The 24,045-nt window shown below is 52.1% G+C and overlaps 4 protein-coding genes and 1 pseudogene across 4 annotated transcripts; 2 read left to right on the top strand and 3 right to left on the bottom strand.

Annotated features, from left to right (window-relative positions):
- Nucleotides 1-6,374: 6,374 nt before the first annotated feature.
- LOC142219100 (histone H2B type 1-O-like) lies at nt 6,375-6,842 on the bottom strand. The gene has a single exon (XM_075288065.1). It carries the CDS (start codon nt 6,810-6,812, stop codon nt 6,432-6,434), a length of 381 nt encoding a protein of 126 aa, XP_075144166.1. The 5' UTR covers nt 6,813-6,842; the 3' UTR covers nt 6,375-6,431.
- A 250-nt stretch (nt 6,843-7,092) lies between these two features.
- Nucleotides 7,093-7,620, top strand: LOC142219099 (histone H2A type 2-B). The gene has a single exon (XM_075288064.1). It carries the CDS (start codon nt 7,141-7,143, stop codon nt 7,531-7,533), a length of 393 nt encoding a protein of 130 aa, XP_075144165.1. The 5' UTR covers nt 7,093-7,140; the 3' UTR covers nt 7,534-7,620.
- Nucleotides 7,621-9,095: 1,475 nt separating this feature from the next.
- Nucleotides 9,096-9,674, bottom strand: LOC142219221 (histone H3-like; annotated as a pseudogene).
- A 335-nt stretch (nt 9,675-10,009) lies between these two features.
- LOC142183591 (histone H2B type 1-O-like) lies at nt 10,010-10,459 on the top strand. The gene has a single exon (XM_075258729.1). It carries the CDS (start codon nt 10,026-10,028, stop codon nt 10,404-10,406), a length of 381 nt encoding a protein of 126 aa, XP_075114830.1. The 5' UTR covers nt 10,010-10,025; the 3' UTR covers nt 10,407-10,459.
- A 1,941-nt stretch (nt 10,460-12,400) lies between these two features.
- LOC142182978 (histone H1.03-like) lies at nt 12,401-13,128 on the bottom strand. The gene has a single exon (XM_075257814.1). The coding sequence runs from the start codon at nt 13,107-13,109 to the stop codon at nt 12,423-12,425; it is 687 nt and encodes a 228-aa protein (XP_075113915.1). The 5' UTR covers nt 13,110-13,128; the 3' UTR covers nt 12,401-12,422.
- Between the last annotated feature and the right edge of the window lie 10,917 nt (nt 13,129-24,045).

Genomic DNA, 24,045 nt, shown 5'->3' with positions numbered 1-24,045 from the left:
TTGCCCCATTTCTCTTCACACTGTACACTGCTGACTTCAGGCACAACTCATCCAGCTGTTACTTACAGAAGTCCTCCGATGACTCTGCTATAGTCGGCCTTATCACTGATGGCGACGATAGGGAATACAGAGACTTAAACCTGGACTTTGTTGAATGGTGCCAGCGGAACCAGCTCAGTATTAATGCTGGGAAGACCAAGGAGATGGTGGTGGACTTTAGTAAACGGAGAGGTGCTCCGACCCCGGTGGAGATCCAGGGAATATGTATTGAGATAGTCAGGACCTGTAAGTACCTGGGCGTGCTCCTCACTAATAAACTAGACTGGGCTGATCACCTGGAGGCGCTGCACAGAAAGGGCCACAGCAGACTCTACCTGCTCAGGTGGCTGAGGGCCTTCGGAGTCCAGGGGACACTTCTTAGGGCCTTCTTCAACTCTGTGGTTGCCTCAGCCATCTTTTTCGGTGTGGCCTGCTGGGGGTGCAGTCCATCAACCAGGGACAGAAACAGACGTGACAGGCTGATCAGGAGGGCCAGCTCTGTCCTGGGGAGCCCCCTGGACCCAGTACAGGTGGTGGGTGACAGAAGGATACTGTCTGTGGTGACCTCCATGCGGGAGAACAAATCCCACCCCATGTATGGGACCTTGATGGGACTTGGCAGCACTGTAAGTGACCGTCTGCTTCACCCCAAGTGTGAGAAGAAGCTATCGCAGGTCCTTCCTTCCAACCGCGACCGGGCTGTATAATTTACATCAGACCAAGCGAAGACACTCCGCACAGACAACTAAATGACTATGACGATGACCATGAAGTCTTCCTTCTTTCTCTTCCGTTCCTTAGCTGCCATGGACTCCTAGTATATCTTCTCTTCTCAGCATATGTGTGTCTGCGTCTGTATTATATTACTGTGTATTATCCTGTATTACTAGGCTGCTGTAACATGCTGGAATTTCCCCAATGTAGGACTATTAAAGGATTATCTTATCTTATCATAGGTCCTCAAGTGCAGATTAATGTGGCCTGCTACTGTTTCCAACTCCAGGGGAAGGGAGAAATGCAGATTCGGCTCACCTCCATGTCAGGATACGAGTGGGTTAAACTGAAGGGCAGCTGCAGGCGTCTCAGTGTAGTTGGTCTGTAGCTGCTGCTTCATGCAGAGAGGCAGGCTGCGCTCCAAGATGGGTAGGTCTGGAGCTGGGCGCAAATCACAGCCGGATAGCTGTCCGGCAAGTCACACCCCTTCTTCCGGATCTGGGTTCTGCGTAGAAGTCACATCAGGGGCCGGCCCTTACACTTTAGGCTAGGGATCCTAGTGAGGCCTACTCAAAATGGCTGCCGCGTCTGGGAGAAGAGATCCAGAATCTGAGGTTCCGTACCTCGAAATACCTCCTCTCCAGGCTGCTCCAGAACCAGAAGCAGCTGTGATGTCGCGGGAGATGTCTCCTGCGCTCCGCAGGCCGTGGTGACTCCAGAAGAAGGCAGGCCGCAAAAAAAACAAAATGGCGGTCGTGACTCCTATGATCAGCTGCCCGGTAAAGTAAGAGAGCTGGATGAAGGCAGTAAGTGTCTGGAACGCGCCAGAGGTCCTCTCCTGGGTCGGATGAGCGGTCCAGAGCTGCGAGGGACTACGCCGGGAGCTGGAACAAGTCGGCAGCAGGTAAGTCCAAAAACAAGATGGCGGCCGGGTCCTGTGGGACAGAAGGCCGCAACAGTTTATATCCTCAGGAGCGCTGTAAAAGTGTGAAATAACACCCCAAAATAGCAGACAGAGGCTTGGAGGAGAGCCTCGGGGTTGTTATCTGTATGGATGGCTGAGATCACCGCCGGTAAGAAACGGATGAAAGTGTCCAAGTCAGGAGCTCACAGCAGACGCGACCGCTCTGGTTGCCGGCTAGCCATGCCCCCTCCCCCTCCCACAGTATATCTATCCCTGTCTCACAGTCACATAGTTCACAGTCTCATATGAACCGAATCTGAAATCCCCCATTCATATGAAGCGGAGGTCACCTGATTCAGCCAGCCAATTACTTTTTCTGACTTTTTTTTTTTTTTTTTTCGATGCCGCGGTTGTCGTAGTTCCTGTCCCACCTCCCCTGCACAGTTATTGGTGCAAAAAAAAAAAAAAAAAAAAAAAAAAAGAAAGAAAAAGCGCCAGGGAAGGTGGGAGGGGATACAAATTTTTAGTGCGTTTGCCGCGTGGTATTCAATTGGAATGGAATATCTTGAGCAGCCTGAATACCAATTCGATGGAACGCTGTTGGCTCATCTCTAATCCCTACTGATCCCTTAGACTGTTAGGACCCCACAGATCAACTGTTTCTCGGAGCAGGCAAATCCCATTATTGTTTAAATGTGGGGCGCTGCTTATTCGCTGTGTTCTTACAACCGCAGTTGTGGGTACTGTAGTTGTACCCTGTTCAAGTGTATGAGATGCCGCTGCAGCACCCATAACCATTTCAAACAAGAATATGTTGTAGGGAGGGGCCCCAGTCAGTAGAACATCCCGTCAGAGGGCCCCCGCATAATATAGTGCCATTCTTAAGTGATATGCAGGTTATTTGGGAGCCACCGCCAAAGGACTGCGAGACAGCACCTGGAATTTGGGACTGTTCTGCTGTATTCAGGAGGGCCGAGAGGGCTCCCTCGCTGCCATAGGGTACAGTTCGGGTTCACTAGTTGTCCTATATTTAAAGTAGTTCTGTGCACAATCCTTTTGGGTGATGTTATTCAGCTCCTGCATATGATGTACAGCATTACCTAGAATCGAACAGGAGGGCTGGTGGAGGATGGAGCAATTGGGGAATATATCATTGCCTGTCAGCCATTGCCTGTTGGAATAATCCAATCGGTATTGGCCTAATGGTCATCAGTCTTTGGGGACGGCATTATGTGGTGCGGAACAGGTCTGTGTAAAATGTAGAGGGGTGCAGCATAAGGCGCGGGGCGCCGTACCAGGCGAGACGACGTAGCAGCATACTGCACTATTTTGCCTTTTCTTTTTTTTTTTTTTTTTCTCCCCTTATTCTGCAGATGACACCTTCTGTACGTAAACCTGAGCTGTAAAGCCGGAGGAGATATAGGCAGTGACGGTGACGGCTCCTACAGGTTTATGTTTGTGTAAAGACAGTCACCACTATTACAATATTGTCTGACCCCTGTATAAGCAATGCCGCCCCTGCTACCTCTTGTGCCACCCCCTTTACCTCACAGATTGTAAGCTCTTGCGAGCAGGGCCCTCAGTCCCATTGTGTGACGTGACTATTTCTTTGTAATGCATTTTTCTCTCTGTATTTGAACCCTACAAGTTGTACAGCGCTGCAGAATACGTTGGCACTATAAAAATAAAATGTATTATTCTATTATTATTCATCATCTGTTTTCCCTTAGTCCTAACAACAGCACAAGCTCCTTTTAGTTCATTCTGTTCATGCCCCTCTTCATGGGGCGTGTAGCACAGCGTCGGATGAGTACGCAAGGCAGAGTGTCAGGAGATGAATATGAAGAGGGGCGTGAAGAGAATTAAGAACTAAGGGGCGGCGAGAGGTTATGACGTGGGGGTGCTCGGAGCAAGAGGGGCAATCCCCCTGAGTTCCATGAGCGGGATTTGCATACTGCAATAAACAGATTTTGACAGAAACAGCAAAGAGGAGAAGAAGAGACTGGAAGGTGGGAGTAGAATGGCCTTTTTAACCCCTTCCCGACATGCGCCGTAATAGTACGGCGCATGTCGGGTCTGTAACTATGGCGACCGCTCGGGAGCCGGGCGGCCGCCATAGCCGCCGGGTGTCTACTGCTTTAAGGCATTAACCCCTGCGGCGCCACGGTCAAAGGCGCCGGAGGCGCCATTTTTCCGGCGACGCATGGGCGCCGCCATTTTGCCGGTGGTCGCCTGCTCCTGGAGCATGCTCCAGGGCCGACGTCACGTTGGCATGACAGCCGGGAGCCTTTACAAGGCTCCCAGGCTTGTCTGCAAATGCTCTCTTTTGCAGGCTGGTCTATGCAGCCTGCAAAAGAAAGGATGATTTTTTGCTTTAGCATTGCAATGCATTAGTGATCAGACCCCCTGGGGTTCAACGCCCGTAGGGGGTCTAATAAATGGGAAAAAAAATCAAATAAATAAAGTTAAAATAAAAATAAAATAATAATAATAAAACATAAAAAGAATTACAAATTCAAATCACTCCCCTTTCCCTAGAACACATATAAAAGTAGTTAAAAACTGTGAAACACATACATGTTAGGTATCCCCGCGTCCAAAATTGCCCGCTCTAAAAATCTATAAAAATATCTTTCCTGTTCGGTAAACGCTGTAGCGGGAAAAATAGTCAAAAGTGCCAAAGTGCCGTTTTTTTTTTTTTTTTTCAGTGTTTTGATTCTGATATAAATTGGAATAAAAAGTGATCAAAGCAATAACATTTCCCGAAAATGGTAGAACTAAAGAGTACACCCGACCCCCGCAAAAAAAGACGCCATACACATCTCTGTACACGGACGTATAAAAAAGTTACGGCTGTCGGAATATGGCGACTTTTAGAAAAAAACAAAACAAAACAGTTTTGGAATTTTTTTTAAGGGGTCGAAATTTAAATAAAACCATAGAAATGTGGTATCCCTGGAACCGTACCGAAACACAGAATACAGGGGACATGTCATTTTGGCTGCACAGTGAACGCCGTAAAACCAAAGCCTGTAAGAATGTCGCAGAAATGCATTTTTTTCTTCAAATCCACCCCATTCTGATGGTTTTTCCTGCTTCCCAGTACATTATATAGAATAATTAATGGTGGCATCAGGAAGAAAAATTTGTCCCGCAAAAATTAAGACCTCATATGGCTCTGGGAGCGGAGAAATAAAAAAGTTATGGGGCTTAGAAGGAGGGGAGTAAAAAACGAAACAAAAAAAAAAAAAAAAAAAAAAAATGCCATTGCCGGGAAAGGGTTAAAGACGATCGTCTAACGACAGAATTAGAGCCCCGGTAACCGTCCTATGTAGTATCTGTGCGCCACCTGCTGGCTGGGATCCGTATATACAGGGTCTTTCGAGCTGTGCCGTTTGTTCCCCGCGCCCCCATCTGGATCAGCGTGGAACTGCACAGCCCGCACCCGGGGTTCACTATAACTGCAGCCTCGCGGCGATTACACAAGGATGCCCATAGGGGGCAGAGAGGAGATCCCGCAGCCGGGAGAAGAATTAGATCCGGGGAGGAGGGGGTGCGGCTCCGGAATGCAATAGTCCTATTGACAGAGAAGAAGGTCTGGAGCAGTGAGAACAGCGCCCTGCATGTTATCTAGTAGGCCGGCTAGAAGGAGCCGCTGACCGCTGACCCTCGGCAATGGGAGAATGAGCGGGAAATTCAAAGTGATCCATTGTCTTATGTCAGCCAATCAGCGCGAGACAGAGGAGGGGCTTGTAGGAGTCACGCCGAAGAATTACGTCATCAATGCAGGGTTCTCCTTCTGGTCCGACCACTCTCTATATAAAAAGGCGGCTGTGCAGAGGGACGCTTGTTCTAGTCTGTCAGCAGCAGCAGCACAGAAGATGTCTGGTCGCGGTAAAGGAGGGAAAGGTCTCGGCAAGGGCGGTGCCAAGCGGCACAGGAAGGTGCTCCGGGATAACATCCAGGGCATCACCAAGCCTGCCATCCGCCGTCTGGCTCGCAGAGGAGGCGTCAAGCGCATCTCCGGTCTCATCTATGAGGAAACTCGCGGTGTCCTGAAAGTCTTCCTGGAGAACGTCATCCGTGACGCCGTCACCTACACCGAGCACGCCAAGAGGAAGACCGTCACCGCCATGGACGTGGTGTACGCGCTCAAGCGTCAGGGCCGCACTCTCTACGGCTTCGGAGGCTAATTCCGCCGCTCCCCGACTCTCTACTTCATAACCCAAAGGCTCTTCTCAGAGCCGCCACATCCTCCTGAGAACAGAGCTGTCCCCGCCACCCACCTCTCCTCTGCCTTGTAGGTCTGGGGCTGCAGACGCCTCCTGTAGGCTGTAATGTCATCACTGCTGGAATACTGGAGAGAGTAGAAGAAGAAAACGGTCCAAACCTTCGGAATCTAAGCTTTGTGAACAGGTCCCTAGAAGTAGTCCTACTGCGGCTCTGCAGTGTAACCCCCGTGCCGGCAGCTCGGGCCGATAAGTAGCAGCTTAGTTTAACCCTCCAATCGCAGGTGCGTGCAGAGAGCACTGCACCTCGTAGAGATGTCAATGTAGCAAGCCGGAGATTAGAGCTTCTCTTTGGGTGTATAGTAAGTCTAGCAAGTACAAGAAAATAGCTGGAAAGAAAGGTTCTGGGTAGAAACACGTGCAGCAGCAGCAGCAGCAGCAGCAAGAAGCCAGAAATGGAGGGCTCAGCAGCTCTAGTGTGGAAGGTGTGGGGGGCTCTTAGAAGAGCCTTTGGGGTGATAGTACAGAGCAGGTGATGGAGCCGATTACTTGGCGCTGGTGTACTTGGTGACGGCCTTGGTGCCCTCGGACACGGCGTGCTTGGCCAACTCTCCGGGCAGCAGCAGGCGCACGGCGGTCTGGATCTCCCGGGAGGTGATGGTGGAGCGCTTGTTGTAGTGAGCCAGGCGGGAGGCTTCTCCTGCGATGCGCTCGAAGATGTCGTTGACGAAGGAATTCATGACGACCATGGCCTTGGAGGAGATACCGGTGTCGGGGTGGACCTGCTTCAGCACCTTGTACACGTAGATGGCATAGCTCTCCTTCCTGGCCCTCTTACGCTTCTTGCCGTCCTTCTTCTGGGCCTTGGTCACGGCTTTCTTGGAGCCCTTCTTGGGCGCTGGGGCAGACTTGGCGGGATCAGGCATGGTATAACACGGAGATCTCTTTCACACGAGAATGAGAGAAAGTAATGTCTGTGCTCCTCCCAGCGCAGCCCTATTTATAGGCGGGCTATGCAAATGAGCGCCGCTGTCTGTGCGCTGTTCTACTGGACCAGCAAACCATGTGACTTTTGCAAGCCCCGCCTGCTGAAGCGGATTGGTGGTTCCACAAATCTGGCCTCTATTGGCGGCTTGAGATGTGTCCAATGAGAGTTGCAGGAGGGCGGGGCAGAACTATATATATAAGGCAGGAGGAGCCGGTACAGGGCAGGATATTCTGTGTTCCATTACAGTAACTGACGATCCACGAACCATGTCTGGACGCGGCAAGCAAGGAGGCAAAGCTCGTGCTAAGGCCAAGACCCGCTCATCCCGGGCGGGACTTCAGTTCCCCGTCGGTCGTGTGCACAGGCTTCTCCGCAAGGGCAACTACGCCGAGAGGGTTGGTGCTGGTGCTCCCGTCTACCTGGCGGCCGTACTGGAGTATCTGACCGCTGAGATCCTGGAGTTGGCTGGTAATGCTGCACGGGACAACAAGAAGACCCGCATCATCCCCCGTCACCTGCAGCTGGCCGTGCGCAATGACGAGGAGCTGAACAAACTGCTGGGTGGCGTGACCATCGCCCAGGGAGGCGTCCTGCCCAACATCCAGGCCGTGCTGCTGCCCAAGAAGACCGAGAGCAGCAAGCCCAGCAAGAGCAAGTGAGCGCCGCTCCCACCCCATCCGTCTATACAAGCAAAGGCTCTTCTAAGAGCCACCACCTTGTCTACAGCAGAGCTGCCTCCTGTCTACAATACGGGCTGTCCGTCTATTCTGAAGCCAACTCCTGGCCCGACCGGCGGCCCTTACAGGGAAGCACCGTGGGGGTGACTGAGCGGGAGGAGGATTCACTCTGTAGGGAGATGTGGTGCGGGCGCGGGGTTTTGTGTCAGGTCGGGCTGGTGGTAATCTGCTAATGCTCTCTTCCCAGGCAGGTAGTATAAGCGGAGCTTAGATATAACGGGCGGGCGGGCGGGCGGGCGGGCGGGCGGGCGCGCGCTGATACAAAGCCGAGGTGAGCGCCGGCTCCTCCGGGTGACGCTTTGTCTTTTCTCCCCGCTCACACGGTTGGTGGTTTTGAAATTCCCGCTCAGTCGCAGTGACCGTTACAATCCGCGCGAGAGCCGGCAGCGTCACGTGGCGCAGAGAGAAGGGGCGCGAATTTCAAAACCTCCCCAGAGCTGAGCCCTCTCCCACTGAAGAAGATTCAGCAGCGGACTGGGGCGGCCCTCAGGTTATTGTAGAAGGATGTGCGGAGTAGGCATATACTAGGTACGGAGAGGAGGAGGGAGGGAGATGTGGTTGCGGGCGCAGGGTCTTGTCAGTTAGGGATAGTAATGGCTGTGCTCATCCTAATCCTCTCTCCCCGCCAGGGCACAGCCCACGGTGGCAGGCTTACAAGTGCCGATGAAACGGGCGTTAAAGGGCTGATCCGGGTGAACCTTTGTCTATCTCCCCGCTCACACGGGTGGTTTTGCAATTCCCATTCAGTGACCGTTACAACCCGCGCGAGAGCCGGCAGCGTCACGTGGTGCAGAGAGAATGGGCGCGAATTTCAAACCCTCCCCAACTGAAGAAGATTCAGCGGCGCTCAGGTCATTGTAGAAGGCGCTAGGGAGAGATGCGCGGAGTAGGCACATACTAGCGACGGAGAGGAGGGAGGGAGGGAGATGTGGTGCGGGCGCAAGGGTCAGTTAGGGATAGTAATGGCTGTGCTCATCCTAATCCTCTCTCCCGCCAGGCACAGCCCACGGTGGCAGGTTTAGAAGTGCCGATGAAACGGGCGTTAAAGGGCTGATCCGGGCGAACCTTTGTCTATCTTCCCGCTCAATCGTAGATTCCCATTCATTCAGTGACCGTTACAACCCGCGCGAGAACCGGCAGCGTCAGGTGGTGCAAAGGGAGAAAGGACGCGAATTTCAAGCCTCCGCCTGTCTATTACATCCTCCGCTGCTGCTGCTGCTGCGAAGTAAGATTGAGTCAGCAGTCAGTGGGGGCGGCGCTCAGGTTACTGTAGAGGGCGCTGCAGTTACATATGTGCCTGTTATACATACAAAGGAGGGAGACGAGATATCGCTAACTCAGTGACTGTAAGGGGAAAGGGTAACCTCTCTATTAGCAGCCAGTGAAGGCTTCTCTTCTCCCCTCCCGAGAGGAGAAAGACAACGGCTACAGCTCGTCTGAGGGAGGATTTTTGGTGGCTCTGAGAAGAGCCTTTGTGTTGTCAGACGGTGCCTGGGCAGATTTAAGCCCTCTCCCCACGAATCCTGCGGGCCAGCTGGATGTCTTTGGGCATGATGGTGACCCTCTTGGCGTGGATGGCGCACAGGTTGGTGTCCTCAAAGAGCCCGACCAGGTAAGCTTCGCTAGCTTCCTGCAGGGCCATGACGGCGGAGCTCTGGAAGCGGAGATCCGTCTTGAAGTCCTGGGCGATCTCTCGAACCAGGCGCTGGAAGGGAAGCTTACGGATCAGCAGCTCGGTGGACTTCTGGTAGCGGCGGATTTCACGCAGAGCGACTGTACCAGGGCGGTAGCGGTGAGGCTTCTTCACTCCGCCGGTGGCGGAGCGCTCTTCCTGGCGGCCTTAGTGGCCAGCTGCTTGCGGGGAGCTTTCCCTCCGGTGGATTTGCGGGCGGTCTGCTTGTTCTTGCCATCGCTTCAGTATAGACGTTACACAGCGGTGATATGAGCTGAGGAGCGGAAAGAGCGACATATTTATACAGCCGGGGCTCGTCCTCATTGGCTCATGGAAAGCCCGCCCCCTCCATCTCATTGGTTTATTTCTACAGTCCAGCATTAGCGCTCATGCCCCTCCCCCAGACCCCGTGCAGCACGGCGCTGTACAGCCCCCGCCGGCATGCATCAGGCTACACAGGGGACAATCTGTGGCGTTCCCCCCCGCAACATAACGAGGCGATTAGAACCTGTAAACCTGAGGAGAAGAAACGGAGGAAATTCAAACCTGGTGGAAGCGCCAATCAGCTGCGGAGGGCGGGGATTATGATGCTGGCACTGGTCACATGACTTGCTGGTCCAGTAGAACAGCGCGCAGACAGCGGCGCTCATTTGCATAGCCCGCCTATAAATAGGGCTGCGCTGGGAGGAGCACAGACATTATTTTCTCTCATTCTCGTGTGGGAAAAGATCGCCGTGCTACCATGCCTGATCCCGCCAAGTCTGCCCCAGCGCCCAAGAAGGGCTCCAAGAAAGCCGTGACCAAGGCCCAGAAGAAGGACGGCAAGAAGCGTAAGAGGGCCAGGAGGGAGAGCTATGCCATCTACGTGTACAAGGTGCTGAAGCAGGTCCACCCCGACACCGGCATTTCTTCCAAGGCCATGAGCATCATGAATTCCTTCGTCAACGACGTCTTTGAGCGCATCGCAGGAGAAGCCTCCCGCCTGGCTCACTATAACAAGCGCTCCACCATCACCTCCCGGGAGATCCAGACCTCCGTGCGCCTGCTGCTGCCCGGAGAGTTGGCCAAGCACGCCGTGTCCGAGGGCACCAAGGCCGTCACCAAGTACACCAGCGCCAAGTAATCGGCTCCATCACCTGCTCTGTACTATCACCCCAAAGGCTCTTCTAAGAGCCCCCCCACCCCTTCCACACTAGAGCTGCTGAGCCCTTCATTTCTGGTGTTTATTCCCCGGACCAGAGGCTTTATTTATCCCGATCCGTTTTGTCATTGTATTTATGGACGTTACACCGCACTGTTTGTATTATCCTCAAGGCGAAGGAACTTATCCGCCTGATAACCTCGTATCTATCGCGTGTATCTACATCTGCGCACACTGGCAAAGTAAAGGAGAAACTTTAGGCAGTGCACACTGTACAGCGACAGGAACGCTCTTAAGATTTATGCATTTGTTCACACGTTCCCTGAAGCTTAAGAGCGTTTATCTCCACGCTCTCCGGTATTCCTACAGTAGCCGCAGCGACAGCTCCAGCCCTAGAGGGCAGAGGAGAGGTGGGTGGCGGGGACAGCTCTGTTCTCTGGAGGATGTGGCGGCTCTGAGAAGAGCCTTTGGGTTATGTAGTAGAGAGTCGGGGAGCGGCGGAATTAACCTCCGAAGCCGTAGAGAGTGCGGCCCTGGCGCTTGAGCGCGTACACCACGTCCATGGCGGTGACGGTCTTCCTCTTGGCGTGCTCGGTGTAGGTGACGGCGTCACGGATGACGTTCTCCAGGAAGACTTTCAGGACACCGCGAGTCTCCTCATAGATGAGACCGGAGATGCGCTTGACGCCTCCTCTGCGAGCTAGACGGCGGATGGCAGGCTTGGTGATGCCCTGGATGTTATCCCGGAGCACCTTCCTGTGCCGCTTGGCACCGCCCTTGCCGAGACCTTTCCCTCCTTTACCGCGACCGGACATCTTCTGTGCTGCTGCTGACAGACTAGAATAAGCGTCCCTCCGCACAGCCGCCTTTTTATATAGAGAGTGGTCGGACCAGAAGGAGAACCCTGCTATGATGACGCAATTATGGGGCGTGTCCTGAAGCCACTCCCCCCCTCCCCTGCTTTCCTCCTCTGATTGGCAGAACTTTCACCCGTTAGTGATTCGGAGCTTTCCCGCTCATATCCTACAGTTCTCGCCGCCTCTCCCTGTCCCTGCTGCCGCTCTCAGCTCGGCCCCGGAGACAATGGACGTCTGCCGGCTTTCTCCACCCGCCCCAGTGTCATCACAAACCTACTGCTGGGAGCCGGAGCTCCCCCAGACAAGTCATTCAGCTGCAGCACAGACAGTGCGTTATAAATACAAGAGAACACGCTGAACAGGAGGCAGCAAAGATCCGAGTTTCTGGGTCCAGAAGTGACCCCGAAATAACGGTGTGCGCTCTCAGGGGAGAACGAGCCTGGACGCCGGGAGGTTGTACTGGGGGAGAAGGGGATGAGGCTGGGTGACAAGAGCTCTCAGGGGAGCCCCCTCCTCAGCCTGTGTAGGAACGAGTAGTGTCAGGCGGGGGCTCCCCTGAGAGCGCTTGTCACCCAGCCTCATCCCCCTTCTCCCCCAGTACAACCTCCCGGGCGTCCAGGCTCGTTCCCCGCTGATCTGATACAGACCTGGGAGTATGTATCGTTTGTCCCCCTACCACAAGCACGCACACAGCCGCCCGCCGTACACCGCAGCGACCCCCGGCATCAGGCTGCATTCGGGACTGCAGGGATTGTGTAGCTCAGACATACTGACAATTCCTCCTCCTCCTCCTCCTCCTCCTCCCCCTTTATCCAGACAGAGGCCCCCGCCAGTAACGAGGAGGATGCGCGGCCAATCTACTGGATTACTGCCCCTATAAACCCTCAGCGGCCTCAGCTTTTAGTCCTCATTACTACCCCGCTGGACCGGTCACCTGGAGAAACCTGCGGGGATGTTACCCTGTAGTGACCGCTCATGTGTCGGTGCGGATACGGGAATGGAGCCCTGGTCATAGGATTGCCGTTAATATGACGCCCCCGCCCCCCCGTTGGCTGGGGAGATAGCGATCATACAGCTCTGCCGGGACAAGGTGGTGGCTCTGAGAAGAGCCTTTGTGGGACAAGTACAGGGCGGCTCGGGCTTATTTCTTAGCCGCGGGCTTCTTGGCTTTAGCAGCCTTCTTAGCCGGACTCTTGGCAGCTTTGGGCTTGGCAGCCTTCTTAGCTGGGCTCTTGGCAGCTTTGGGCTTAGCCGCCTTCTTAGCCGGGCTCTTCGTCACCTTCTTGGCTTTAGGAGCCGCCTTCGGCTTCTTGGGGCTCTTGGCCGCCTTCTTGGCGGCCGCGGCAGGCTTCTTGGCTTTCTTCGGGCTCTTGGCCGCGGTCGGCGCCTTCTTAGGAGACTTAGCCGCGGGCTTCTTGGCGGCAGCTTTCTTGGGCTTGGCCGCTGCAGGCTTCTTCTTGGCCGCCTTGTCCTTACTCTCCGCCTGCTTCTTGTTCAGCTTGAAGGAGCCGGAGGCGCCGCTGCCTTTCACCTGGATCAGGGTTCCCTTGGTCACCAGAGCCTTAAGGCCCAGCTTGACACGGCTGCGGTTCTTGTCTGTATCGTAGCCGCCAGCAGCCAGCACCTTCTTCAGGGCGGCCACAGACACCCCACTGCGCTCCTTGGAGGCGGACACGGCTTTGACGATCAGCTCGGACACGGTGGGACCGGAGGATTTCTTGCTCTTCTTGGCGCCCCCTGCGGCTGCTTTCTTCGGCTGCTTCTTGGATTTGGCGGCCGGTTCGGCGGGAGGGGGAGCAGCGGCAGCGGCGGGCGCGGTTTCTGCCATGATACGAATCGAGCTCTAATTCCTTTCCTAGACGGGAAAACACTGGGGCCGAAGCAGCCGCCGCCTCTTATATGCACAGCGGTGCGCACTGATTGGCTGCTGAGCGGCCTCGGCCTCACCTCCTATTGGCTGTCACTCAGCACAGGGCCAGAGTCAAGCTCCGCTCTCCCCGTGTGCTTCCCTGCCCGGGATCAGAGCCCATTACCGGCTAGAACCGGACAGGAGAGCTTCCATTCTTCGTGTCTCCCCACTCCCCGACATCCTCCCTAACAGTCCCTGGCCGTCACTGGCGGAGGTGCGGGGGTGGTGCGGAGAGGAGGCCCCGGGATTTCCGCCATAGCACCCCCACATCTGTCCATCACTATCTATGCAGGAAGATGAAACCGCTGCGGGAGCTGCCCCCTTCTATTCCCGGCGCTTGTCACCATCCCCGGGATCTTTACCACAAGCTCTATGCTACAGGAAGCTGATTGTACGATGCGGGGACAAGCTGGAGCTGCTGAGAGCCGGGGAGGGTAACACAGGCGGCGGCTCCGCTCACTGCCGGCTCCCTGTCCTCACATCAGATAGATACATATATATATATATATATATATATATATATATATATATATATATATATATATATATATATATATATATATATATATATATATATATATATATATATATATATATATATATATATATACTGCAGACAGGGGGGCCGCTTCTCATGGGGCTCTGCCCTGCAGCAATGTCTATACACCGGGCAGAATAGAAAAGCGGGGACATTGTGTATATACAGCTGTCTGCACAGAGGCGTGTAGGATGGGATGATGGCTGGAGGTGATTTCAGTCTCCTGCAGTTACACGTATTATATAGGATGGGATGCATACAAGGTGATAGTGATCCAAACCTGACAATCACTACCATCATGAACTATTGAAAAGTTTGTCTTTGCTTCAATGTGTCAGTTTAGACCCTGTGCGATCTGTATGGCAATTACAATCCACAACCAACAGCACAGTAAGACACATTACAGATAGACACACGGCCATACAGCAAGTCGTTGTGTGGGGATTGCAGTCAGAAGTAGCAGCTCCAGGTGTCAGTGTGAAAGCGTGACTGCCCAAAAACTGGAAATAAAATATGATGACATCAATGACATTTCCGCCATATTTATGTTTTTATGACCATCCAGACGCCAGCAGATGATCCAGAAACCCTAACTATGTAGGAACCCTAAAATATGCTGGATATTGGCCAAGTGTCCCCAAGGGTTGCATCTGGGAATGGAGTATCATTGAAGCTGCAGGTCTGGCGTACCCCGACTTCTCAAAGCATTTGGGATCTCTTGTTAGGCACATTACACCGATATGTTTTATTCCCGGGAGTTATGGCGTATTCACAAAAGATGTATGATTAGATGGATCGGAGGGGCGGCTTATTAGCCTGTAGATCGATAGAACTACATCCTGCTGACAACCTCTGCCAGGCTAGAAAAAGGTCTGATTGATTTTATTTCCATATTCAGACAGATATGATCTTTGCTCCTGTCTATCTTATTGTGCCACATGTGGTCACAGCTCCCACCTCTGCCCCTACTCAGCCAGACATGCCCTGAAACTAGTGGACATAAAACAGTGACAGCAGGTCCGCCAATAGGCCAGTACTACTGCTACTGGTGTCAGGGGCCCGGCCAGAGGACGCAGATCTGAGTTGAGCACATACGCGGCTGAAGCGAGGAGCTGACACAGGTCAGCTCCTCGCTTCGCCGCTGCCGCCTGTCTCGCTGACACATATGCGGCTGAAGAGAGGAGCTGACCTGTGTCAGCTCCTGACTTCGCCGCTGCCGCCTCTCTCGCTGACACATATGCGGCTGAGCCGGTGTCAGCTCCTCACTTCGCCGCTGCCGCCTCTCTCGGTGACACATATGCGGCTGAGCCGGAACCCGGCTCAGCCGCATATGTGTCAGCGAGAGAGACACCCAGCGGCGAAGCGTGGAGCTGACCCGTGTCAGCTCCTTCCTTCAGCCGCATGTGTCAACGAGAGAGACGCGCAGAGAGCGGCGAGGGAGCGGAGGAGAAGGTAAGTTTAATGTGGAGGTGGAACGTGAATCTGGGGGCAGATGAAGAAGAGGACGGCATGACACTGTGGGGACATGAATCTGGGGACAGATGAAAGAGAGGACGGAATGACACTGGGGCAGATGAAGGAGGGGACGGCATGACACTGTGGGGACATGAATCTGGGGGCAGAGATGGGGACATGAATCTGGGGGCAGAGATGGAGAGGGGACATGAATCTGGGGGGACATGAATCTGGGGGCAGAGATGGAGGGGACATGAAACTGGGGGCAGAGATGTGGGGACATGAATCCCTGGGCAGAGATGGAAGGGGGACATGAAACTGGGGGCAGATGAAGGGTGTATATGAAACTGGGGGAGAGATAGAGGGGGGACATATAATTTACGGGTGACTGTAGGAGGATTATACTGTGTGTGGGCACATGACAAATTAATGAGTGGGCGGAGTCAACACAAAAGTGGGTGGGGCTAAATTTGTTGCGGCGCGCTAAGCGCGCCACACATTTTGTCCCTCTTTTAGCTCTTCAAAAGTTGGGAGGTATGGAGATGGGGGGACATGAATCTGGGGGCAGAGATGGAGGGACATGAATCTGTGGGCAGAAATGTGGGGACATGAATCGGGGGGCAGAGATGGAGGGGACATGAATCTGGGGGCAGAGATGGAGGGGACATGAATCTGGGGGCAGAGATGGAGGGGACATGAATCTGAGGGCAGATGAAGGGTGTATATGAAGCTAGGGGAGAGACGGAGGGGGACATATAATTTACGGGTGACTGTAGGAGGATTATACAGTGTGCGGGCAAATGGGAAATTAATGAGTAGGCGGAGTCAACATAACAGTGGGTGGGGCTAAATTTCTCGCGGCGCGCAAAGCAAAAATGGCAGGGGGGGGGGGGGGGGGCAGACACTTAGGCTTTATGGGGCCCCAAAATTCCTGATGGCGGCCCTGAGTGACAGGATGTATCATTCGCAGTGGCAGGGCTGTTGGGTACCATCACATGGTGCAGGAGGATTCAATGGTATGGGCTGTATTCTGTGATACTCCTTAGGATATGTGATATTCTCTACATAGTTCATACCATCACCAATAGACAGATAAGCCAATGTGGACAGCAAGAGCCCCGGGGCCAGGCACCAATTCCAACATGGCAGCAGACTAGTGGTTATAAGCCAAGTTGCTCATCTGAAGAGTCTGACTTTCCCTATGCCTATCCCGAAACACGCCATCAGGTATATTCTGTTACCCTAGACCATCCAGACTTCAGGGCTACTGGGTGTCAGATTAGCAGAACGCACTGTACTGTCATTTATGTGAGGCTTGTACTAGAACTAGAACAGTCATAGCGACTAGAGATGAGCGAACAGTGTTCTATCGAACACATGTTCGATCGGATATCAGGCTGTTCGATGTGTTCGATTCGAATCGAACATCACGTGGCAAACTCCAAAAAAAATTGATTCCCCTCCCACCTTCCCTGGCGCATTTTTTTGCACCAATAACAGCGCAGGGGAGGTGGGACAGGAACTACGACAACGGGGGCATTGAAAAAAATCGGAAAAAGTCATTGGCTGCCGAAATCAGGTGACCTCCATTTTAGACGAATAGTGGATTTCAAATCCGGGTCATATGAGAATGTGAACTGTGTGAGTAAGAGACAGGGATAGCTGTACAGGCAGGGATAGCTAGGGATAACCTTTATTTAGGTAGGAATGTTATTAAAAATAACTTTTTGGGGCTCTATCGGGTGTGTAATTGTGATTTTTGTGAGATAAACCTTTTCCCATAGGAATGCATTGGACAGCGCTGATTGGCCAGAGTACGGAATTTGACCAATCAGCGCTGGCTCTGCTGGAGGAGGAGGAGTCTAAGATCACTCCACACCAGTCTCCATTCTGGTCCGACCTTAGACTCCGCCTCCTCCAGCAGAGCCAGCGCTGATTGGTCGAATTCCGTACTCTGGCCAATCTGCGCTGGCCAATGCATTCTATTAGCCTGATGAAGTAGAGCTGAATGTGTGTGCTTAGCTCAACTACGCTGGTGGAGTAGTTGAGCTAAGCACACACATTCAGCTCTGCTTCATCAGGCTTATAGAATGCATTGGCCAATCAGCGCTGGCCAATGCATTCTATTAGCGTGAGCTGAGTGTGCACAAGGGTTCTAGTGCACCCTCGGCTCTGTTACATCTGATGGGCTGACCAGCACACGGTGTAGTTGAGCAGAACTGGCTCAACACAGCTGAGTCTCTGCATACCCATAGGAATGCATTGGCCAGCCTTCGGCCAATCAGTGCTGGCTCTGCCGAAGGAGGCGGAGTCTAAGGTCGGACCTGAATGGAATACGGAATTCGACCAATCAGCGCTGTCCAATGCATTCCTATGGGAAAAAGTTAGCTTGCGAAAACCGCAAGCTGACAGGGATTTCCATGAAATAAAGTGACTTTTATGCCCCTAGACATGCTGTCCCAGTGTCATTTCAAGGTGTTGGTATCATTTCCTGGGGTGTCATAGTGGACTTGGTGACCCTCCAGACACGGATTTGGGTTTCCCCCTTAACGAGTATATGTTCCCCATAGCCTATAATGGGGTTTGAAACCCGTTCGAACACTCGAACAGTGAGCGGCTGTTCGAATCGGATTTCGAACCTCGAACATTTTAGTGTTCGCTCATCTCTAATAGCGACCCCTCGCTCCACCTTACTTAAGTCTATGTAAAGGAAACGGATACCTCCTGGGAGCTAAAGAGGAAATGAAGGTGGAGAAGTCAGGACTGCAAAAGTGTTATAACCTGAGCTGTGCCTACCAGGCAATAAGGCAATCTTTAGAAATCATGACAGATAAAGATTTATGACCGGAGCAGCCATTGACACAGGCAAGCCAAATACATAGTCCTCTCTCCTCGTAGGATTTTATAACTAGCCCACGAAAAATGAAGAATAGTGGTCGCCTTAGGCAAGGGTGATGTCATCAGGATTCGGCGCAATCAGTTCTTCTTCATCCGTCTCGGGTTTCTAAAAGATAGCAATTGTATGTAAGGTTATCGTACCATGACAGAGATATCCAATACATGGAAGCCCAGGCACAGGGCGGACAAGTCACATTTCCAGGCATAAGTCACGGTTGGGCGGACAAGTCACATTTCCAGGCATAAGTCACGGTTGGGCGGACAAGTCACATTTGCCGGCATAAGTCACAGTTGGGCGGACAAGTCACATTTGCCAGCATAAGTCACGGTTGGGCGGACAAGTCACATTTGCCAGCATAAGTCACAGTTGGGCGGACAAGTCACATTTGCCAGCATAAGTCACGGTTGGGCGGACAAGTCACATTTGCCAGCATAAGTCACATTTGCCAGCATAAGTCACATTTGCCAGCATAAGTCACATTTGCCAGCATAAGTCACATTTGCCAGCATAAGTCACATTTGCCAGCATAAGTCACATTTCCCGGCATAAGTCACATTTCCCGGCATAAGTCACGGTTGGGCTTAATAGTCGGGCCCAGAGAGATTACCATGAGTGCTATCTCTGGCAGTGGGCTTAATAGTCGGCCCCGGAGGGTCGGCGGTGGGGCTTAATAGTCGGGCCCGGAGAGAGTTCCAGGGATGGCTGTTTGTCAGGGGGCTTAATGGTGGGGTCCGATCCGCCTCCCGTGGAAGCCTGCCTGGGGGAGCGGTGAGGACTCTCGAGGGCCAGCGGAAGGAAGAGGTAGTGCTGTTTTTGACTCCGGCGGAAAGTGCCGGGAGATGTGGAGTTGGAGGGTTGCCCCGAGGCGAGGTCTGCAGGGAGAACCGGGTTCCGGACCGGGCGGGCCTAGGGGAGGCAAGTCGGGCCGGGGCTCACCCTCCTGGGCAGGGTCCGAGGGGAGCTTCCCCCTGAGAGAACTTCCACTTCCGCAGACACTTTGAAAAAAAATCGGAGCCCCCGAGGAGGCCTTCCTGCAGCGAGCGCCAGACCGGGATGGGGCTCACCCTCCTGGGCAGGGCCGAGGGGAGCTTCCCCCTGAGAGAATTTCCACTTCCGTAGACACTTTGTCAAAATTTCAACTTTCAAAATACTTCCGCGGGCCAGATTTCACTCCGGCGATCGGCGGCGTCATGCCTGCGGCGGTGCACCTCGGGCGGTACAAGTCTACCTTGTCTGCTTTAATCCTCTTGATTTCCCGGCACACCAGAGACTCCTTGAGGATCAGACATTCGGATTGCAATTTACTGCAAAGCCTCATTAGCACAAGATTCAGAAAGCCACTTAAGTCTTACGTTTTGCAGCAACTGTGGTTTTCTTTGATAATAATAATAACAACAACAACAACAACAACAACAACAACAACAACAACAACAACAACAACAACAACAACAACAACAACAATAATAATAATAATAATAATAATAATAATAATAATAATAATAATAATAAATTTATTTATATATCGCCAACATATTCCGCAGCACTGTACATTTTGTAGGGTTCAAATACAGACAGATACATAACAAAGAACGTCATTTCACACAATGGGACTGAGGGCCCTGCTCACAAGAGCTTACTATCTATGAGGTAGAGGGGGGGTGACACAAGAGGTAGGAGGGGCGGCATTGCTTATACAGGGGTCAGACACTTTTGTAATAGAGGTTACTGTCATTACACAAACAAAACTTTATGAGCCATCACTAGTGGTGTCCTGTAACATGTGGATGGAGCTTGGACAAATAAAGTTATCTGGAAAAGACATCATATCATGTGGGGTAATGTGGGAGCGGGGACAGAGGAGGGTTAAATTTTGGGGATTCTAATTATAGCATGGAAGGGTTTACGTTAGAAATTGTGATAGGCCTGTCTGAAAAGATGTGTCGTTAGTTTGCATTTGGAACTGTAGAAATTGGGAGTTAATCTTATTGTCCAGGGTAGAGCATTCCAGAGAAGTGATGCAGCTCGGGAGAAGTCTTGTATACGAGCGTGGGAGGTTCTGATAATAGGGGATGTAAGTGTTAGGCCATTGAGTGAACGGAGAGCACGGGTTGGGCAGTAGACGGAGATGAGGGAGGAAATGTAGGGAGGTGCGGCATTATGGAGAGCCTTGTGGAGGAGGATGATAACTTTATATTTTATTCTATAATGAATAGGCAGCCAGTGTAGCAACTGGCACAGACCCGAGGCATCGCTGTAGTGTCTAGCCTGATAGATGAGCCTGGCCGCTGCATTCAGAATAGATTGTAGAGGGGAGAGTTTAGTGAGGGGAAGACCGATTAGTAAGGCGTTACAGTAGTCAAGGCGAGAATGAATCAGAGAGACAATAAGTGTCTTTAGTGTTTCTCTGGTGAGGAAAGGGCGTATTCTGGAGATGTTTTTGAGGAGGAGGTGACATGAACGTGCGAGTGATTCAATATGCGGGGTGAAGGAAAGGTCTGCGTCAAACATGACCCCGAGGCAGCAGGCATGCTGCCTAGGAGTTATAGTAAGGCCTGACACTGCAATGGATATATCAGGGACAGATCTGTTAGATGGTGGAAACAGTAGTAGTTCAGTCTTAGAGAGATTTAGTTTCAGATAGAGCGAGGACATGATATTAGAGACAGCAGAAAGACAGTCACTAGTGTTCTGTATGAGTGCAGGGGTGATGTCACGGGAAGATGTGTATAATTGGGTGTCATCAGCATAAAGATGGTACCTGAAGCCAAATCTGGCGATGGTTTGTCCAATGGGGGCTGTGTAGAGAGAAAAGAGCAGGGGGCCTAGGACCGAGCCCTGAGGAACCCCAACAGCAAGGGAAAGAGGGGAAGAAACAGAGCCCGCAAATGATACACTGGAAGTGCGGTCTGAGAGATAAGAGGGGAACCAGGAGAGCGCAGTGGCGTTGAGGCCGACTGAGCGGAGCATAGTGAGGAGGAGAAGATGATGATCAATAGTGTCAAAAGCTGCAGAGAGGTCCAGAAGAATAAGAAGAGAGAAGTCACCATTGGATTTAGCCATTAGGAGATCATTGGAGACTTTTGCGAGAGCCATTTCAGTAGAGTGCAGAGATTGTAAGGGGTCAAGCAGAGAGTTAGCAGAGAGATAGCGGTTTAAACGAGAATAGACCAGGCGTTCCAAAAGTTTAGAGATGAAGGGCGGGTTAGAGATGGGTCGATAGTTAGCAGCACAGGGTGGGGTTTTTCCAATAGCGGAGTTATAACAGCATGCTTGAAGGAGGATGGAGAGAGAGAGAGAGAAAGAGAAAGAGAAAGAGAAAGAGAAAGAGAAAGAGAAAGAGAAGAGAGAGAGAGAGAGAGAGAGAGAGAGAGAGAGAGAGAGAGAGAGAGAGAGAGAGAGAGAGAGAGAGAGAGAGAGAGAGAGAGAGAGAGAGAGAGAGAGAGAGATTAAATATTTTAGTAAGGCAAGTCGTGACAGCAGGCGACAGAGGTTGGAGAAGGTGCGAGGGGAAGGGGTCACTACTGCAGGTTGTAGGGCGAGATGAAGAAAGTAGCTGAGAGACTTCCTCTTCTGTAACAGGTTGAAAAGATGAGAAAAGACAGTCTGAAGTGCGGTTGGTGAGGGGATCAGTACTATGGTAGGTGATGGGATCAATGCCACCTGGGGCTTTGGCAGTTATTTCCTGATGGATCTTATCAATTTTATCATGGAAATACGTGGCCAGGTCATCAGCACTAAGGACTGTGAATGGCGTCTGCACCTTGGCTGTGAGTAAGGAGTGAAAAGTTTCAAAAATCCTTTTAGGGTTGCTGGAGAGAGAAGAGATGAGGGCGGTGAAGTAGAGTAAGAGAACAATCGATGTAATCTTTGTGCAGGGCCAGCTGAGACGTAGTGAGGTCATTATGAGATTTAATTGAAGGATATGCGCTTTCTAGAGTAGAGACTCGACTGTCTATATGATGAAGTTCCGCTCTAATATCCTCAAGTTGCTGAAGAACTGGGTCTAGGGCGGCTGACAGAGCTTGTTGTAGAAATGTTCTTAAGAAGGTGCTATCCTCCAGGCGGTCCTGGTCAATATTACTCTCAGCATCCGAGTCATCACCTGTGTCAGGCTCCCTATTGTGGTCAGGCGCCATTTTCAGCGATCCGGCGGGAGATTGTCGATTTTTCTTTCTAAGATACTTTTGCAAGTCACTTTGGAGTTTAGTTTGATTGGGAGTACCAGCGAGGTCTGTGCCTTTGTCTTTATTTGGTTTAACCATCTTGATGGATGCAATATAAGTGAGGGAGAGGGACGAGGTCAAGACTATAACATCTAGCAAACAGAGAGCATCAGTCTAAATGACAACATAGACAAGAGTGTTCTTGGAGATTCACTTAGGTACAGGGAGGGGAGAGGTCCCCAAATATCAATAGGTAAGGTTGACAATCTCAGCGTCTAGGCAGACAGTCGTCCTCTGCAAGCGAGGTATCAGGTATAATTGGGTTCTACGTCTCTTAGTGCAGTAGTGGGGATGATATTCCTGTAGGTAAGACAGCCTTTCCCAATCTTAACTGCTACGACTAATCCACAGGGGAGGTTCGGATGAGACCCTGTTAGAGAAGGCGGCAGGGGGCTGCAGGGGAGGGCAAGAAAGCCCAGGTGTGGGAGTGCGGAAAGAATGTAGAATAACTCTAGCCGAGGACCGTAGATATCGAGGGTCAGGGACACCACTTATGGGATATGAATGTAAAACTTTCCGGAGAGGAGATATAGGGGAGGAGGGTAGCAGAAGGGTTTATTAAAGCAGACAAGGCCGGAGGACCTGATGGTATAAGCGCAAGAGTTCTTAAAATGTGCAGTGACCAGCTGTGTGGTATTATTACACACATGTACAATACGAGTCTAAAGCTGGGAGTGGTACCTCGACTGTGGAAAACATCTTGTGTGGTGCCAGTCCCAAAGATACCCAACCCGGTGGGCTACAATGACTACCGACCCGTAGCACTGACATCTCACCTGATGAAGGTCCCAGAGAGACTGGTCCTGACACACCTACACCCCCTAGTGAGCTCCGCTCTGGACCCCCTCCAGTTTGCCTATCGGCCGGGCATTGGGGTAGATGACGCCATCATCCACCTTCTTCATAGAGTTCTCTCTCACCTAGAGAAACCCGGGAACACTGTGAGAATATTGTTCTTTGACTTCTCCAGTGCGTTCAACACCATTCAGCAAGGGCTACTGAGGGAAAAGCTGAACCTTGGTGGAGTGGACCATCACCTGTCCAACTGGACCCTAGACTACCTGACAACCCGCCCTCAGTATGTGAGAGCCCGGGACTGTGTGTCTGACACTGTGATCTGTAGTACGGGGGCACCACAAGGTCCAGTTCTTGCCCCATTTCTCTTCACACTGTACACTGCTGACTTCAGGCACAACTCATCCAGCTGTTACTTACAGAAGTCCTCCGATGACTCTGCTATAGTCGGCCTTATCACTGATGGCGACGATAGGGAATACAGAGACTTAAACCTGGACTTTGTTGAATGGTGCCAGCGGAACCAGCTCAGTATTAATGCTGGGAAGACCAAGGAGATGGTGGTGGACTTTAGTAAACGGAGAGGTGCTCCGACCCCGGTGGAGATCCAGGGAATATGTATTGAGATAGTCAGGACCTGTAAGTACCTGGGCGTGCTCCTCACTAATAAACTAGACTGGGCTGATCACCTGGAGGCGCTGCACAGAAAGGGCCACAGCAGACTCTACCTGCTCAGGTGGCTGAGGGCCTTCGGAGTCCAGGGGACACTTCTTAGGGCCTTCTTCAACTCTGTGGTTGCCTCAGCCATCTTTTTCGGTGTGGCCTGCTGGGGGTGCAGTCCATCAACCAGGGACAGAAACAGACGTGACAGGCTGATCAGGAGGGCCAGCTCTGTCCTGGGGAGCCCCCTGGACCCAGTACAGGTGGTGGGTGACAGAAGGATAC

Source organism: Leptodactylus fuscus, chromosome 10, assembly GCF_031893055.1.
Source record: "Leptodactylus fuscus isolate aLepFus1 chromosome 10, aLepFus1.hap2, whole genome shotgun sequence".
Taxonomy (NCBI): domain Eukaryota; kingdom Metazoa; phylum Chordata; class Amphibia; order Anura; family Leptodactylidae; genus Leptodactylus; species Leptodactylus fuscus.
Note: the sequence above shows the minus strand (reverse complement) of the source record. Positions and strands in the feature narration are given on the sequence as shown.

Excerpts from the sequence above, each read along its gene's own strand:
- LOC142219100 (XM_075288065.1), bottom strand. The coding sequence starts at position 6,812 with ATGCCTGATCCCGCCAAGTCTGCCCCAGCGCCCAAGAAGGGCTCCAAG.
- LOC142219099 (XM_075288064.1), top strand. The coding sequence starts at position 7,141 with ATGTCTGGACGCGGCAAGCAAGGAGGCAAAGCTCGTGCTAAGGCCAAG.
- LOC142183591 (XM_075258729.1), top strand. The coding sequence starts at position 10,026 with ATGCCTGATCCCGCCAAGTCTGCCCCAGCGCCCAAGAAGGGCTCCAAG.
- LOC142182978 (XM_075257814.1), bottom strand. The coding sequence starts at position 13,109 with ATGGCAGAAACCGCGCCCGCCGCTGCCGCTGCTCCCCCTCCCGCCGAA.